This window comes from Acartia tonsa, chromosome 4 (genome assembly GCF_053477335.1).
Source record: "Acartia tonsa isolate MP-2025a chromosome 4, ASM5347733v1, whole genome shotgun sequence".
NCBI classification, from domain to species: Eukaryota; Metazoa; Arthropoda; class Copepoda; order Calanoida; family Acartiidae; genus Acartia; species Acartia tonsa.
In genome coordinates this window covers 7,528,974-7,547,247 of record NC_137263.1, presented here as the reverse complement: position 1 = coordinate 7,547,247, position 18,274 = coordinate 7,528,974, and the positions used below count along the sequence as shown (strand labels likewise).

General features: G+C 32.4%; 2 protein-coding genes across 2 annotated transcripts in view; both read right to left on the bottom strand.

The window, feature by feature from the left end:
* Window positions 1–10,285: 10,285 nt before the first annotated feature.
* Window positions 10,286–13,911, bottom strand: LOC145315874 (ribonuclease H-like). The gene is made up of 6 exons (XM_080156005.1): window positions 13,789–13,911; window positions 13,234–13,328; window positions 13,071–13,161; window positions 12,478–12,669; window positions 11,009–11,089; window positions 10,286–10,669 (listed from the first exon to the last, which is right to left on the bottom strand). Exons 2-6 carry the CDS (start codon window positions 13,325–13,327, stop codon window positions 10,603–10,605), a joined length of 525 nt encoding a protein of 174 aa, XP_080012131.1. The 5' UTR covers window position 13,328; window positions 13,789–13,911; the 3' UTR covers window positions 10,286–10,602.
* A 4,147-nt stretch (window positions 13,912–18,058) lies between these two features.
* LOC145315873 (potassium voltage-gated channel protein Shab-like) overlaps window positions 18,059–18,274 on the bottom strand; it is a 37,249-nt gene continuing 37,033 nt past the window's right edge. Inside the window, exon 20 of the mRNA XM_080156004.1 lies at window positions 18,059–18,205. The gene's annotated coding sequence lies outside the window, so the exon portion shown is untranslated. The remainder of the gene's footprint in view (window positions 18,206–18,274) is intronic.

Below are 18,274 nucleotides of genomic sequence, written 5' to 3'. Positions count from 1 at the left end.
AGTGTCTGACTGATTATGACGTAACAAAAAAAATTAGCCAATAAGAGGCCGTTATTGACCAATGGTAAAATTTATAGTGGCCTCTCATTGGCTATTTTTTTTTGTTACGTCATAATCAGTCAGACACTATTACTGTGTTCATGTAGCAATTTTAAGATTGGATTAAAAACTAAACTCTAAATCTGTATTAAAAGTGAAAAATATCTAATAATATTTATTAAAAATTATAAGCAAACTAAGAAATAATAAAGAGTCAGAATTAAACTGCTCAAACACTTGTAGTGAGATTTCGCTGATAGTTCAGTTATAATCAATACTTTTTAAAAGCGAAGCTTTTCTATAATTAGGGTCGGTCCGTACGTCCGTCCGTCCGTCCGTCCGAGATAGTTAGCTTTTATTCGTTAATTTAGGCATGTTAGAATTGTCCTATCGATTTCAAACTTTGCATGGTGATTCCTGTAGTAGTTAGGTACGATTAAGAAAGCGTAGCAACTCTATAATCATTACCAGAATGTCCGTACGTCCATTTTAAACATGTTGATTTTTCTACTTTTTTAACAACAAATTTTTATGTGATCTAATTATCCGTTTGATCTGATTTTTGATATATTGATTCCTGGGACAACAAAGAACAATATTTTAAGCGAAGCAACTCTTTAATCAAGTCCTAAAGATGTAAGTATATTCTGATTATTCAGTTCATACTTTTAATATTTATATGATCTAATTTTTCTCTCAATTATTCTATGATTTTATCTAATATATAAATACAAAGAAAAAAAAGAAACAATGGATTATAACTAACATGTTTCACTCAAAATGATTTAGAATATAAAGAATTCAACCTACTTATTACTTTTTTTTTATTTGTTTTGGGGAAAAGAAGTTAGAAGATCTGTCTATTTTAGGCATATTTTCAAAAATTGTGTTTCAATTTCAACCAAGTAATTTCTAATTTACCATTTAATGATCTATATAGCAAAGCAACACTGTAAAGTCTGTCGATTTGTCCGTCTGTCTGTAAGCTGTAACACTTAATGTGGCATAAGTTTTTTTGTGAGTTCTTTCCCTATTTTCTTCTCTCTCTCTTTCTTTTTTTACTTAATCAGTCTCTTTCTCTATACTTTTTCTAATGCTGAATACAAAGAGGGCGGGAGGCCCTTGTAAGGTTAACAACAAAAATTGAGAAAGTTTTGGCAACTTGTTTCTCCATTTATACCTATGAAAAAGCAAGACAAAAAGCTTCAGGCAGGAAAGCTAAAGCACAATTTTCCGTATGAAAAGTACAAATCTTATACCCTATTTACCCAACTTCTAAACTGATTGAGTTCTCCATTTTGCAAGGTTTCTTATAGTTCTAGGAATGGTTGTAGGCTAATTTATGCTCCTTCCCATTCCTAAGAGCCCTGAATTCTAGGTGCACCGCCTCTAGTTTTAATATAAAATATATTTTTTATATAAATTATATTTTTGTATAATATTTAAACATATTATCTAATGTCAACCTACAACTGTTATTTGATATTTCATAACAATAGTATTATTATAAACAAGAATAAATTTGTTGAAAAATAGCAAAGCTGTTGTTAAATAAATAAATTTATAGAGATAATCTAGAGCTAATAGAATACAGTGCAGGAACAACCCGGTTATACTGTTGGTTAGAAATTGTACAGATTTTAGTGAGAAAGTGTGGTTATCTTATTATTTCATTCAAATAATAAGTCAGCTATAAATTTGATAGTCGCATTACTTAGAAAAAAGCTTTGCCAGGTTAATTTATATCGTGAAACAATTTCTTTGCTCATGAATTATAAGTCAGTTATAAATAGTTCCTTTTTTTTTTGGATAGAGCTGGCTTTCAGGAAATCATACCATCGAAAAATTTCGTCGCTGGTATTATAAGTTATTGAAAAACAGAAAAAGTATAGTGTTGATTAGCTTGTAAAAACGTATATAGAACACAAACCAACTTTTAAAAAATAAAAGTAGCTAGAATCTTTTTTTCTCATCAAAATTAAAAATAAAGGAAGGTTTTTTATGTAGTTCAAATTCATGAGCATGAGTATCCTTTCCTAAAAGAGATTGCTATAGATTGTTAGGGTTTTATTCTTAGTATTGTTTCGGTCAAATTTTCTCTCTTCGAATACAGATAGCATTGGCGCAGCCGCAAGTGTTGAAAACAGTGAACATTAAAAATAATCCTTATAATAAAGTAACAGGATGTTTGTGTGTCTGTGTGTTTGTGTGTTTGTACCGAAGGATCTCGCTAACCGCTGAACCGATCGGGTTCTCCTTAACAGGGTAGCTTCTCATGAGTCCCGGGAAGGTTTATAACTATTTTGGGGGAGGGTACCACCACCCTCCCAAGAGAAATGACCAAAAAAATCCAAAAAAATTTCAAATTTAGAGGAGACTTCAACGTCAAATAAGGTGGTATCGTACATAAAAAATTAACTTTAACAAACAACAACATTTAAAGTGCCACTAGAGGCCTCTAGGGGCGTAGCCGCTAGTTAATATATAAAGTAAAACCTATTATTTAGCTTTTTATTTCATATAACTTAGCTACTGAGAACGTTATCGTCTTTGTTTTACAAGCGAAGCTTTTTCTATAATTTATCGTTAATAGGCATGTTAGAATCGTCCAATCGATTACAAACTTTGTATGATGATTAATATAACATTTAGGTACAATTTATAAGTCTATAATCGTTATCAAAAAGTCCTTTTAAAACATGCTGATTATAACTTTTTTAACAAAAACGTTTTGTATGATATATTTAAGTTTTTTATCTGATTTTTGGAATAATGATATCAATAGGACAACAAGTACAATATTAAAATCGAGGCATTCTTATAATCAAATCCTATCCTGCAGCAAATTTATGTACAATTTTGTTAAGACTTAATTTCAACACATGAGTGTTCTGCTTTATTAAGTTCTGACACTCTACAATACGTATTGTTCATTCTCTTTCCTTCTGATTGTAGAGCTTCGCTATTATGGAATCCCACTCTAATTCATTAAAATGAAATTTATTTCAATGTTCTATTTATTGTATTATAATCTAGGGATAATCTTTTTACGTATATAGTAATAATACCTATTGTTTATATTGATATTGTTTTCGAAAAAATCTGTTTAAAAAATAAACATTTCAAACAATACAAATTTAAATATTTTAATTAATAGAAGTGCAACTAATATAGAATTAGTTTAACTGTCCGTCCATTCGTTACGCTTGATTCACAAAAAAACGATAGTTCTCATAAAGTTTCTAATGTATTCAAGTAAAAAAAGGTGTAAGGGCTATTATACACTTCAGAACTGTTTCCAAACCCTAAAAATATCTTTGTTTTAATGTTCTTACTACACTACATATTGAGAGAATCAACATTTTTTTTAAATTTAATAACAATTTTGGTAAGCTTTTAAAAGGTAGGATTTTAAGTACCTTTCTTTTTATAGGTTTGTGAAACACTAAGTCTAAAATAAAACAATAATCTAATTATACATTTAGATTTGATTCAAGGACAAATCGATTTCAATGATTTCAAAATGATTATAAAATGTCATGTACGTACTTTTTGCAATCCTAAAAACTACGTTTTAAAATCAATTACTAAATCATTGCGGCAGCCGCCAAGTTTAATGTTTGTGGCCTGTTTAATCAATCAAAAAAAGGCTGAGATGCTCAACTTATTGACAGAAACATCTTTTTGTAAAATCAATCGCTATGGATGGGGGAAATGTAATTTTCTCGGCTGCTGTAGAAAATTTAGTTGATTCCTTTGACATTAAGTCCATTTGTTTGTCGTTAAGGCTTCAAGATATAACAACCTGACTCTTTTAAGGTTTTGGTTTTTATTTAAGATTTTGCATATACTTTTTCTTCTCTTTGGTATGACAACGTAACATCAGCTTTATAACACACTTTACCGTTTCATGATTTTTATTGTGCTTCGCTACTTGTGGATGCTGTCATCCTTGTTAATTTGTAATTCTGCTTCTTAAGATTTGGTATATGTTTAAATGTATAACTATTGTTTCCTATTGTTATGGTTGAGATAGATTTATAACTGTTAAACTATTGTTTGCCCCATCAATTTTTTTATCTTTGCATATATTTAAATTCTGCTTGTGTAAAAACTAAACCTTCGAAATAATCTTGTTGGGTTTTTACTAGATTTTGGATTTGATTTAATGTATATCTGGAATTATACATATCTACTTAAATTTTCATACAACTTGTTAACTTGTTTGTTAAATTCTTGTTTTTTATGGAAATTTTTCAGTTTATATTTAGAGAAACAAGGATGACAACATCCATAAAAGCGAAGCACTGAAACGGTAGGACAAACGGACATTAACACTTGTATAATGTCTAAACTGAATTATCAGAATATAAAAGTATAAGAGTCGAAGCAAAATTGTAAGTAAATTTGTTGAAAAACTTCTTGATACAGGATAATGTTTATTGAGTTTATGGACATACTTACATTTTTAGGATTTGATTATAGAGTTGCTTTGCTTAAAATATTGTTCTCTGTTGTCCCAGGAATCAATATACCAAAAATCAGATCAAACGGATAATTAGATCACATAAAAATTTGCTGTTAAAAAATAGAAAAATCAACATGTTTAAAATGGACGTACGGACATTCTGGTAATGATTATAGAGTTGCTACGCTTTCTAAACCGTACCTAACTACTACAGGAATCATCATGCAAAGTTTGAAATCGATAGGACAATTCTAACATGCCTAAATTAACGAATAAAAGCTATCTATCTCGGACGGACGGACGGACGGACGTACGGACCGACCCTAATTATAGAAAAGCTTCGCTTTTAAAAACGATCATGTTCATTTTTAAGATGCTTTAGAAGATTTAAAAAAGCAGTAGTATCTCTATAATCAAGGCTATTAAATGAGATTTCATTATCTAAGCAATTTGGGTTTTGAACATAAAATTCTTCATACTTTAATAAAATGCCGGGATCTGCACAATCAAACAAAAAGTTTTAATGTACATATGGTATTCATTGAAATATGATATAAAATATATGTTTGTAAGTAATGCTTTATGTATAATGGTATACATTCATTTCCGCAGATAGGGCATAGCTTTTTAGTGGCGAAGCTAATCTTTAAGTGTGCATGTCCATCTTCTTTCTGTCTGTATTACTAGAGTTCTTTGATTTTTTTATTACAAACTCTTTAATAAAAGCGAAAAAGTAATTTTTTTAGAATCTAAACTCTATAGTAATCCTTTTTGATGAATTGTACGTCTACACTTTAAAGTCTAGACGACGTTACTATTTACTATTTTTTATATTTTTTACTGTATAACACTTACAACTTTAATAAAAAGAAATTGTTATTCTAAGGGTCTTTGTGTTATTAATAAAACCCGCAACCATGACTCAACACGTAGCGCATCCCTTAGTCGTCGGGGAGGTAATAGGTTCAAATCTCGGCCCGACACTGCGTCATAACTATAAAGGTTAAAAATGGTTCCTATTGCTGCTATGTCAGGTGCTTGACATTAAATGTTGGAGTAGGGGGAATGCCTTGGCCCATAAACAGGCGATACATTTTACCATACACAGTTAAGATTTCTCACACAAAGGTCGTGCAATCAAAGGTTTGGTTGTCTGTTGAATATAATTAACCTAATATCTTATGTATAATGTTCTGAGACAGTGTGGTAATGATAGGACACCATATTGAATATGTTTGTTATTCTGCTAAACTACGGATAATCCTTATCAGATAGAAGGATTATTATACAAGTTTAAAACAACAATTAGTCACTTAGTTTAGATCAATAAAATTAAGCTTTTATCTTAAATCTTTTAGTGTTTTTAGTAGTGGCGCAGCTTTTTACAAGAATTCTTAAATATGTTCGAAGAAAAAATATATAGATAGCCATTTTGTTTCAAGCCCTCAAGTCAATTTAGGAGATTCTACTTATTTTTTTGTCAAAAATTTTTAAAAGATATTGGTTATATAAATGGCAAACTATTATATACATACATACTTTTTTCTATATTCAGGGCGATATATCAGTCCGGCATGTTCTCCTATCCATTTTAAAACCTTGAATGATGACTCCTGTATTAGTTAGGTATAATGTATTAAATGTAGCAATGCGAATATTTTATAGTCATTACCAGAAATTCCTTTCGTTTTTTATAACTTGTTTTTTCGTCTGGTGATTATCTTAAACCTGAAATTTTATAAAAGCGAATCTTAGGATGATTAGATATAATGTGATTGGCGAATCCTCTCTATAATTATGTCTAAAAACGTAAGCATAGAGGTATTAAACACAATGGCTTTTAGTTATTTCGAATCGATTTTTCCCCTTCAGATTTGAGATAAGATACCGTATTTTCATAAAGCGATGCTACTCTATGTTTATTAATATTCATTTGCTCGTATGATTTGTTGGGATTTTCTTGTATGTATGTTGTTTTACTTGCCTAATAATAAATTTCCCTATTATGTCATTCCATAAAATAATTTTCTTAAAAATTATGAGAATTTGACAAGTAAGTTTTGATAGGTAATATTGATTGTTATGTTTAAGATGAATAAATAAATACGCTTTATCCTTATCCTTTCATATAGAGTAGTAAGCTTTTTGTCCAAAGCGAAGGATATCGCTAAACGATGAAGCGATATGGTTCTCCTTTACTATGAGGGTTCTACATGTTTTAACTATTTCGGGGAGGGTATCTTCAACTTTCAAATAAAATATAACCCATCCTCCCCCACAAAAACTTTTCCCCTTACCACATTAAGTCCCCCCAGAGGTTTTAGTGGAGAAGCCGCTAGTATTTTTAAAATGCACCTTTTTCATCGCTGAATAAATTGTTTGATACCCATCTCATTGTAATATCTCGGCCTAATAAATAATTTTGATTACAGTTTCTGATAAAAATGAAACCCTACACAAACAAAAACAATATCCATGGCTGAGGCTCAGGTTTCATCTCCCTTCACTTCGAGGATGTCAGATAATTTGTTTTAGATTTGGAGATTAATTAACAAAATTTTTATTAAAAAATTTGACAAAGTGAACAATAACATTGAGATAATTTTTGAATTAGTGTCGGGAAGTATCAAGTACGAGTGTGGACCAGGCTCAACATGTCACATCAAGGCTCACTCTCGCGTCATATTCAGGAAAAAGGTACAGCCAACAAGCGAACTAAATCAAAAATAATAATAAAGTTAGAATCTAGTAAAGTTCACAGTTAAATGTTCCTAGTAACGATTATCACCAAAAATCTATGATCTGTAAAGGGTGCAAGCTGCTTAACAGCAAAAAGTTCCGAGTTCCTAAAAGTTTTTTTTGGTAGTTTCCCTCAAAGCGATCCCCTCTCCCCCTTTTTTTTTAATAATAAAGTGAAATTAAGGGGGGTAGTTTTTCATTTGTTTGTTTTTTACTTTGGTCAGGTTATATTGGAACCTAGTAATAGTGTCTAACTTTTTATCTTTGTGACGTAACAAAAATCGAAGGATGAGAGGGGAGGTGGGAAAAAACCCCTAAAAAAAGATGGATTTTTGATACGTCACAAAGATAAAAAGTTAGACACTATTACTAGGTTCGTTATATTGGCTCCCGCAATTGTTAGACATAGGAAAAAATACCTTTTTTTCTTTTTTTCAATTTATTTTAAAAAGAAGGGAATTGGATTCCGTAATCAATAGTAACTTTGAGGGAAAGCACCGCTGTTATGTAGGTTAATCCGAATTTCTTAGAAATTAAAAAGCTTCAATGGCATCCATGTTTTGTGGATTAAGCAATGTAAGATAATTTTCAAACTTTTTATTATGTAATAAATATTTAGGATTTAGTATAAAATTATTAATATATGTAAATCTAAAAGATAAATATTATTTTATCTAATAAATCATAAATTAAACCTTATTTGCATTTTATATTAGCAAAGAATATTAATTGAAAACCTAGAAATTATTTCTATTCATTTGTTTTAACATAAATAATTATTTTTTTTGTAGGTTCTTTTTCTCTGGTAAGGGTAGGGGGAATGGTATCGTATCCCCCTTCAAAATAGCCTATTACCTGTCCAGGGCAATACCATTTTTCCCGGAAATTGTGGAGCTATTGGTTCAGCTCTTTACGAGATCTTACCGTGCATCCCAAGCTTAACTTATTACCTACTTCTTTAATATAAAACCAATGTTTAAAAAAACTTAAATCTACATTGGGCTAATATAAAATATATCCTAATATTTAAAGCAGTAAGAAATTTTTGTCCGAGGCTTAAGATCTCAATAACTACTGAACTGATTGAGTTTTTTGTTAGGTAAACTCCACAGAGGTCTCTTTATGGTTTTATGCTATTTAATTTTCAGATTTAAGTCTTGACATGGTTTTAAGCTATTTTTGTTCATTCAGAGCCACTAGATGTTAGAGGCGCCACCGCTAATACAAAATATATATATATTGTTGAAATTAATAATGGTTGGCTGATTGTGGTTGATTGACAAGTCTGTACATATTTACAAGGGCAGCGAGATAGCCTGCTTTAAAAAAGATACATTCAAATTCATTTTGTGTGTGATTTATTTCCTTTATGGCTTTGAAACCGATTAATATCCGTCGAAATAAAATAAGTTTCGAAAAATCATGTGAAGCATAGAATTGGACAATTTTTCACGAAAATAAAAATCATAAAAAGAAAACCAACTTTGTGAGCTCGGGCCTTGATGAGCCTCGAGACTAACAAAACTGGATTTATTCTTATAATTTTTATTTAATATCCTCGGAAAGCTGTTTATAATACGATGTGATAAGTAACTCTTATAGTTATAGTAAAATTAAATATAATTTTACCTTTTTAACTCAAAAGGTTTCGTGATTTTTTTCTCATATTCGATATATTATCAGACTTATCAGTTATGTAGCCGTAATTCAGTCTTTGTAAGTCAGTTTATATAAAATTACTGGTAATATCCTCTTAGAAATATATTTTTTTCAATTTTGAAAATTTGAGTACCCACCTCCCCCTCCCCAGAACAGGAGAACGCTAAATTACTTTTAAACAGGGCTAGGCAGCTGCAGCTGCAGCCGCCATCACCCATGCAGCTTATAGAAGCCTCAAAATCAGCCGCGCGGATTTCTCAGCCACAGTCAGCAGCGCGTCTGTTGCTGAGGGTGGCTGAATTAATATTATGTAGCTGAGGCTTATGTTTCTTAAAGTCGCGAGACTGCGACTAAGGTTTATTGGGTGACCAAGGAAGCCACGCGGCTGATATGGGCTGCGGCTGCCGAGTCCTGGTTTTTAAACTATACATCACTCAGTGAGAAACCATAACCTTAAAAAGCAGCAACAATTAAGTAGATTTACAATTCGTAATTCAAGTCTTTCCAGTGCTATCGGTAGCTATCTATAATACAAAGTAGAACGATGTCTGTCTGTTTGTTTGTGTGTTTGTGTGTTTGTCTGTTTGTAGCGAAGGATCTCGCTAACCGCTGAACCGATCGGGTTCTCCTTTACAGGGTAGCTTCTCATAGTTCCCGGGAAGGTTTATAACTATTTTCTTGGGGGGTGGGACACCCCTAACCCCCCCAAAAATGAAAAATACCCCCCCCCCCAAAAAAAAAAAAAAATTTTATTTTTATTTTAAATCTAAAATACGAAAAATTGGTTTGATCAAACCTCTTGGGGCAAAGCCCTTAGAGGCTAGGGGCGAAGCCGCTAGTTTGCATATAAAGCATCTAAGCCCTGAAAGTGTTAATGTAACCGTCTATTACTGCAAATTCAATGTAAGACGCTAGAGTTATTATTAATCATAAAATCACGAAACCTTTCTAGTGAAGATCGTAGTGAGAGCTTTGCTCACCAGATATATAAAAAAACCTTACTACTTTATATTATAGGAGGATAAGCTGTTTGAATAAGTATTACATGAAGCGGATACAGCTGCTGCGTTTAAATTTGATGGCTGTGGTTGAGTAAGCCGCACGGCTGATTGTGGCTAGGGCTGCAGAGCAATTAAAACTTAAGTTTGCCCTTAAAGACGCATTTGTTCCATAAACTTGTTCAAGTTAAAGGATTAACCAAAATTAAACTTTTAATAACTTTCTTTTGACATAACAGCAGTAGGATAAGTTTTGTACTTCTGTTTTAATGACCATTGAGCCCTGTTTTACGCTACCATAAATAAAATGCAGTTGGCCAAATATGGGCCCTCACAATACTACCTGTAAAATATCTACGTCTACACATAAAAAATAGCCAGATGGGAACAAATATTTATTTACAGAAAAGCAAAAAAAAACCACATATATTATCAAAAACATAATATGGGCGTGCTGGACAGGATGGTAATTTTGTAAACGGAGGTTGGATTTTCCTCTTTTTATTACAACCACCCAAGCATATCTCTGAGCACGTACTAGATAAATTGGTACAAAAAATAACTTCACACTGGTAACTAAATTTTCAAATATTTTTGTTGGATCCTTAATTACTTGGTTAAATATTAAACACTTGCATTAATATTACAACGACGGTTGTAGCCGTCTGGTATCCACTTGGGGTTTGGTATACGGGCTCTCTAGTAGTATCCATTTCCGTAGCTCTCGTAGCCTCTATTTCCGTTTCCACTGCCTCCTCCATAGTTTCTACAATAGAATATGTTGTTAGCATTTATTAATTGTGCAGCCAAGCTTTACATTCACCCAAGACTTTGTAGGTACATAATCGGTTCTAATTTTCTTTAGTTTTACGACAACTTTTTAAAGATGCTTTCTCGTTTAAGTGAAGCCTCAACATTTAAAGCAAGCATATCAACAAAATGTTTTTCCATCAATAAACCTTTTTGAGACACCATTCGATATAAGAAATCATTTTTAAAGACTTTTGGCAACAACATTTTTTTAATTTTCTCCCATTCTCCCTATAATAATTGTGTTGCGGACGATTCCTATCTGTTAAGCAACAGTGCTGTTATTATGTTGTACCTGCTACCAGCACTTCCTCTGGCAAGGTTGGTGGCCATGTCATGTCCTCGGTTACCAGATTTGGCAGACACATGCTCAAACCTAAAAAATAATTAATTAATATAGAATTTTAAATTTAAGAGTAGCATAAAAACACAACAGTTTATCCCAAACATTTATAGACGTAGCAAAAATCAGTCCAAAGCATAGTCATTCAGACGCATTTTTAAAATAATGCAATGAATTTTCATACAAAACAAGGATGACAACATCCATAAAAGCGAAGCACTGAAACTGTAGTACAAACGGCCATTAACACTTATAAAGTGATTGAACTGAATAATCAGAATATAATGTATTAGAGTCAAAGCAAAATTGTAAGTAAATGTGTTTGAAAACTGCTTGATAAAGGATAATGTTTATGGACATACTTACATTTTTAGGTTTTGATTATAGAGTTGCTTCGATTATAACATTATACTTTGTTGTCCCAGGAATCAACATATCAAAAATCAGATCAATCGGATAATTAGATCACATAAAAATTTGATGTTAAAAAGTTAAAAATCAACATGTTTAAAATGGACGTACGGACTTTTTGGTAACGATTATAGAGTTGCTTTGCTTTCTAACTCGTACCTAACTCATATAGGAATCATCATGCAAAGTTTGAAATAGATAGGACAATTCTTACATGCCTAAATTAACGAAAAGAGCTATCCGTTACGTACGGACGGACAGACCGACCCTAATTATAGAAAAGCTTTGCTTTTAAACAAGGATGACAACATCCATAAAAGCGAAGCAGTGAAACGGTAGGACAAACGGAAATTAACAATTGTATAGTGTCAGAACTGAATAATCATAATATAAATGTATAAGAGTCAAAGCAAAATTGTAAGTAAATTTGTTGAAAAAATGCTTGATTTAGGATAATGTTTATGGACATACTTACATTTTTAGGACTTGATTATAGAGTTGCTTCGCTTATTACATTATACTTTGTTGTCCTAGGAATCAATATACCAAAAATCAGATCAATCGGATGATTAGATCACTTAAAAATTTGTTGTTAAAAAAGTAAAAAAATCAACATGTTTAAAATGGACGTACGGATATTTTGGTGATGATTATAGAGTTGCTACGCTTTCTAAATCGTACCTAACTATTAAAGGAATCACCATACAAAATTTGAAATCGATAGGACAATTCTAACATGCCTAAATTAACGAAAAAAGCTATCCGTTACGGACGGACGGACGGACCGACCCTAATTATAGAAAAGCTTCGCTTTTAAAAATACTGATATGCTAGTTATAAAAACTTGTTTCGTTGACGAATGACGGGCTTTTTCTCGTCTTACAGCGTTGATTATAAATATATTTTGCCACTAAAAATGTAACAACAAAACGAATGAAAATATTTAGTGCACACCTGAATTCTATAAGACCGTTAATTAACATTTACATATACAATAAAGTAATACTCACTTCACTTTCATATTGCTGTCATTGATGGTCCGGCTAAGTTCTCTGAATGCTTCCTGGTTAGCTACAGGCTTGTTCCTACTGTTCCTGTACCCGTTACTTTCCCACTTGGACATGTACTGCTCGTGCGCGTTCTTCACAAGTTCGCTGTCAGTCTTCACAGTCAGGCTGGTTTTACCCATGGATTGGCCAAGCCTTAACGGATATAGAACTCCATAAGTGAGATTGTCAGACAGACGAAAATTAACCAATATAGCATAGCAACGCTTCTAACAATCAACATTATTTATAAGAATATCTGTACCATAATTAATTTAAAGCAAAATGCTTAGTAAGGGCATAAGCATACTTATTTCTACACTTACCTACTAACTTTTTTGTAATGATTTAAGAGTTTCTACGCTTACTAGATTGTACTAGACTGTTTATGAATCACTATACGAAGGTTGAAATCAACAGGACAATTCTTACATGCCAAGATTAACAGTAAGAGACATGGACGGAGTTTATCTTACAAGACATGTCAGACATGCGAAAAGATAAGCCAAGATAATTAAAAAGTAGCTGTGCTATGCTAAAAGAAATATAATACTAACCGTACAGCTTCCGTTGCTGCTTTAATTCCAGCCTCAATGTTAGTTTGTCTCGGTCCAGACAAGGGGCCACTGACGCTCTTGGACGGGTTTTCTAAATATTGTTATGAGGCTAATAATAAAAATGTGTTCTCTAGGAGGTAATTAACATAATCAGAGTTCTTACCTGGATTGTAAACGGCATAGCCCCCTCTGGCGCCAGGTTGTCCGTTACCGCTGCATGCTCCATCAGCATAAACTACTGTGCTTTTTCGAGACATGCTGCAAACAAAAATTGACAAGTTGGATTTTATACAATGTGTCTTAAGTGATGTACCTAGCATGTATTTAGATAATTTTTAACTTAATATTATTTTGGTGGGTTTGTTTAATTGTTTCTAGAAGTCTATTTCACTTTGAAGATAAATTACCCTTGTCAAAAATAAATCAAAAATCTCCAGGACCCCTAAAAATCGGTCCAGATTATAAAAGATTTTTTTGTTACAAAAAATAATAGGTATTTAGTATAGGTTTTGTTTATAATATCATTAATTTACACTACAGGAATCTACATGCAAGTTTTTGAACGATTATCTTATCTACGAAAAGAGTATGTTACACACATCAAAGGAGAATACCGCCCTTGGGGCTAAGTTAAGATTAAGAAGTCATATAAAAATAAAATTTCTTAGTTGGAAAATTGAAATAAAAAAGCACTGCTTCTACTTTAATTTAAACTGACCTGAGTAATTGCTTCCTATCACACTGGTTTTTGCAAGTTGGGTGTTAACTGTTGTCGGTTTAAACAGCGCCCTAAATTTATACTTTCTCCTAAACTCTAAAAGGCTTAAAAAGGGATGACTCTGAAAAAAAAGACTTTTCATTTGAAATATTTTCAAACTTGTTTTTCATCTTCCCTTAAAATACATTTTTATCTTGACATAAATAACACCTTGAATTATAATTCCTAGCCTAAAGGGTTTGCCGCCCCCTTTCCCTCCCCTTCGACATGTTATATGCATAAACAAATAACGGTTGTGTAAAAAGAAACCATTTAAAGGAATGAATTTAAAAAGTAGGGTCAAAATGGGCGAGGGCTAGTTGATAGGCCGGTATATAATTCCCCCGAACTAGGATATCACCTAAAAATAGCCTAAAACTATAGAAAATTTTCATATAGCATAATTTAATCATTTCATTAATTACAAAATAATTTTGCCTTTTACAGTCCTTTTGTATTTTAATTTTATTGCGTATAATCTTAAGTTTGGGGATGTATGTATTTGCAAGTGTAAAGGGAAAGAAATGAAATATTCAAGTCTATTCTTGATTGAGATCGAAACCATGGGGAAATTTTTTTTTCAAACACGCGCGATGATATATACATACACTGTACTGTAAAGTGTTGCTAGGCTATTTAGATTATTCAGATATTAACATACTAGCGAATACGCCTCTAAAGGCGTCTAGGGAAGCTTTAAGAAAGGGTGGGGTGGGGGGGGGGACACACCAATATTTATTAAAATTAATTTAAAAAAGAATATTTTTGAGGGGAGTCATTTTTTCTAGTGTCGATTTCTCTTCGGAGGGTGGTAATACCCTCCCAAATTTTTTTTGTATAAACCTTCCGGGTGAGTGTACTTTATAGCTTCACTGCAAGGAGATCCAAATCGGTTCAGCGTTTAGCGAGATCATATCAAGAGTACCTACTGCTGCTTTGTTAACTGTGCAACATTGCTGGGAAGGGAAGGATCCTCAGGCTACAGGTACAACTCATCACCATGAGATTTTAGGGACTTCAAGAAAAAGTTCATACAATCTATAGGGTAAAAACAATGTGCATAGTTTATGTTTGATTAGGTTAGGTATGGGTTTGGCGGGACTCGCAGTGCCTAGAAACATTTTTTTTGTTGATAATAGTTTTGTACATGTTCATCTTATTATATTATCTAGATAAGTAGTGAGCTTAATTTTGTCTAGCGAAGGATCTCGCTAACAGTTGAACCGATATGGTCCAGGGAAGGTTTTCAACTATGTCTGTAGCCTAAGGTTTCTAAAACTGTTAAACCGATTGATAAATCCATTTTGATGAAGAAGCTTCACATATGTCCAGGATAGTTTTAGGCTCTTTCATTTTCAAATCTAATCCTTGGGATGGTTTTAGGCAACTCTTCTGTCCCCTTTTTACCCCTTTAAGGATAGAGTCCCTATATGCTAGGAGCGCAGCCGCTAAGATCAGTTGAAAAAGAGGGTAATCACTAATCTAAAAGAAATTATGCAATTCATTACGTTGTGTGTTTTTGATTTTGCACAAATTCATAGAGGTTTCTTTTCATTTCACATACAAAAAAGGATGACAACATCAATAAAAGCGAAGATCTGAAATGGTAGGACAAACGAACATTCACACTTGTAGAGTCTCAGAACTGAATAATCAGAATTTAAATGTTTAAAAGTTTAAACAACATTGTAAGTAAATTCGTTGAAAAACTGCTTGAATACAGGATACTATTTACGGACATACTTACATTTCTAGAACTTGATTATAGAGATGCTTCGCTTATAACAATTGCCTAGTTCACAAATTACTTTTAAAGGTCGACCGTTTTTTTCTGTAGGTCAACCTAAACGAGTACAACCCCACAAATACCTTTATAAAATCGGTCAACCTAAAGCTCCTATAGGTCGACCTAAAAAGTTCCAGAGGTCGACCTTTGTCTTTGACTGGGCTAATGTCCTTTAAGTCCTAGGAATCAGTATTCCAAAAATCAGATCAATCGTATAGTTTTATCACATAAAAATTTGTTGTTAAAAATCAACCTGTTTAAAATGAACGTACGGACATTCTGGGGTAACGAATAGAATTGCTACGCTTTATAAGTCGTACTACTGCAGGAATCACCTTGCAAAATTTCTAATCGACAGGACAATTCTAACCTGTTTAAATTAACGAAAAGAACTAACTGTCCGAGACGTGCGGACGGACGGACCGATCCTTATTATAGAAAAGCTTCACTTAAAAAAAACACAAAATGTCATTAAATGACAAAAATATATATATATATATATTTATTTATTTATTCAAATAAAATTCTAAAATAATTAAAACAATAAAACTTTAATAGAAAATATGTATGTAGATAATTAAAGCATTAATATGATTATGAAAGTTCAATAATATACATAAATCTATGCATTTTTATAGATGGTGAATTTTTTACAATATGTTAGAATGTATTAAAATTATATAGTTTAAATGAGAATTACGTTAAGGATAGGGGCAGTTTTCCTTAAATTGCTTAGTAGAACATCATTTTTAAAAGCGAAGCTTTTCTTTAATTAGTGTCGGTCCGTCCGTCCGTCACAGACAGATAGCTTTTTCATTAATTTAGGCATGTCAGAATTGTCCTTTCGATTTCAAACTTTGCATGGTGATTCCTTTAGTAGTTAGGTACGATTTAGAAAGCGTAGCAAATCTATAATTATTACAAGAATGTCTTTAAGTCCATTTTAAACATTTTGATTTTTTTACTTTTTAACAACAAATTTTTATGTGATCTAATCATCCGATTGATCTGATTTTTGGTATATTGATTCCTGGGACAACAAAGTATAATGTTATAAGCGAAGCAACTCTATAAGCGAAGCAAGTCCTTAAAATGTAAGTATGTCCCAGGGGCGTCTAAGCTTTTTTTTGGGGGGATGGTAAAATTTTTTACCCGGGGGTAAAATTTGCTTGGGGGGGGGGGGTTAATTACCCCCCCCCCCCCTGTAATCTGTTGGCAGGGGTAAATTTTGTTTAACCCCCCCAAAATTTAACCCCGAGATAAAATTTTTTTTTGGGGGGGGGTAATTTAAATTTTATTAAACATTTAGTATTAAAAATGCGCGCCAGGGTAGGGGTAAATTTTAAATGGAAGGGGGGGTGGGTAAAATGAAAAAAATTTTAGGGGTGCCTACGTTTTTTTTTGGGGGGGGGGGGTAGTCTCCACCCCCCCCCCCCTTGGACGTCTTTGGTATGTCCATAAACATTATCATGTATCAAGCAGTTTTTTAACAAATTTACTTACAATTTACCTCCGACTCTTATACATTTATAATCCGATTATTCAGTTCTGACACTATATAAGTGTTAATGTCCGTTTGTCCTACCGTTTCCGTGCTTCGCTTTTATGGATGTTGTCATCCTTGTTTTAATAAGGGAGGGAGTAGTTTTTGTTGTTTTGATTTAAGGCTTAGGTCAGGTTAGGTTAGGTAATATTGGGGATAGGGTAGCTTGGGTCAGGCATGGGGAAAAAACTACCCCTCCTTTTACTTTTTAATTGATTAATTTTCAAAATAGGAAGGAGTTCGGTGCTCACCTGGCACTTTGAAGGAAATCATATAATGGGCAAATCATTTAAAAATAGACAAGTCTGGGCTTTAAACTAAAACACCCACTGACGTCTCACAAAAATCTATGCTAGAAAAATGAAATCGGGACGTATAGGGAGAAAACTTATTTATGGACAAAAGATAAATTTTTCCCAAAATTTTCATCACAATATTCTGCATTTGGTACCAAGCAGGGTCAGTGATTCAGCAAATTAATATCATTTGAAATTGCTGAAAATTTAGATATTTTAGTGGCGTAATGTTGGCGTAAATCTTTTTTTTGTGCTGTAACTTTAGGGAAGGGTAGAAGAAGGAAGTGGGTTGTGGGGAAATTTTCGCTTAGAATTGTTTGCCAGAATCCCAGTCCCTTATCCCTTGGTACATAGTAAATAGTGCGGTAACAATAAATTATATATGTTTTACCCATCCTACTGGCAGTTGATTAAACAAATTAATGAAATCATTTAGAATAATTAATATTATAAATGTTACAAATTATCATGTTGGTGTTTGAAAAGTTTATTATAACTTGTAACGCATCTACTCTACAAATCTTTGTTTTTTTTATATTTAATTTTCCATATCACTGAGTTTCGCTACTATGTAAAATAATTGTCCTAGAAATATTTGGGATATAATGCAAAAAAAAACTTTTTTTATTTTAAAAAATCAAAATACCTAGAATTCTAAATTACAATATCTTTTACTAGAAAATAAAACATTTTTATTTATATTTTGATTCTTAACTGGAGAAAGTTGGTTAAAGTTCTTCATGTAATGTGTTCCTGAAAATATATTAATTTGAAACAGAACACCGGTGTCCTGGATAGGAAACAGGTTTTTTTGACATACGT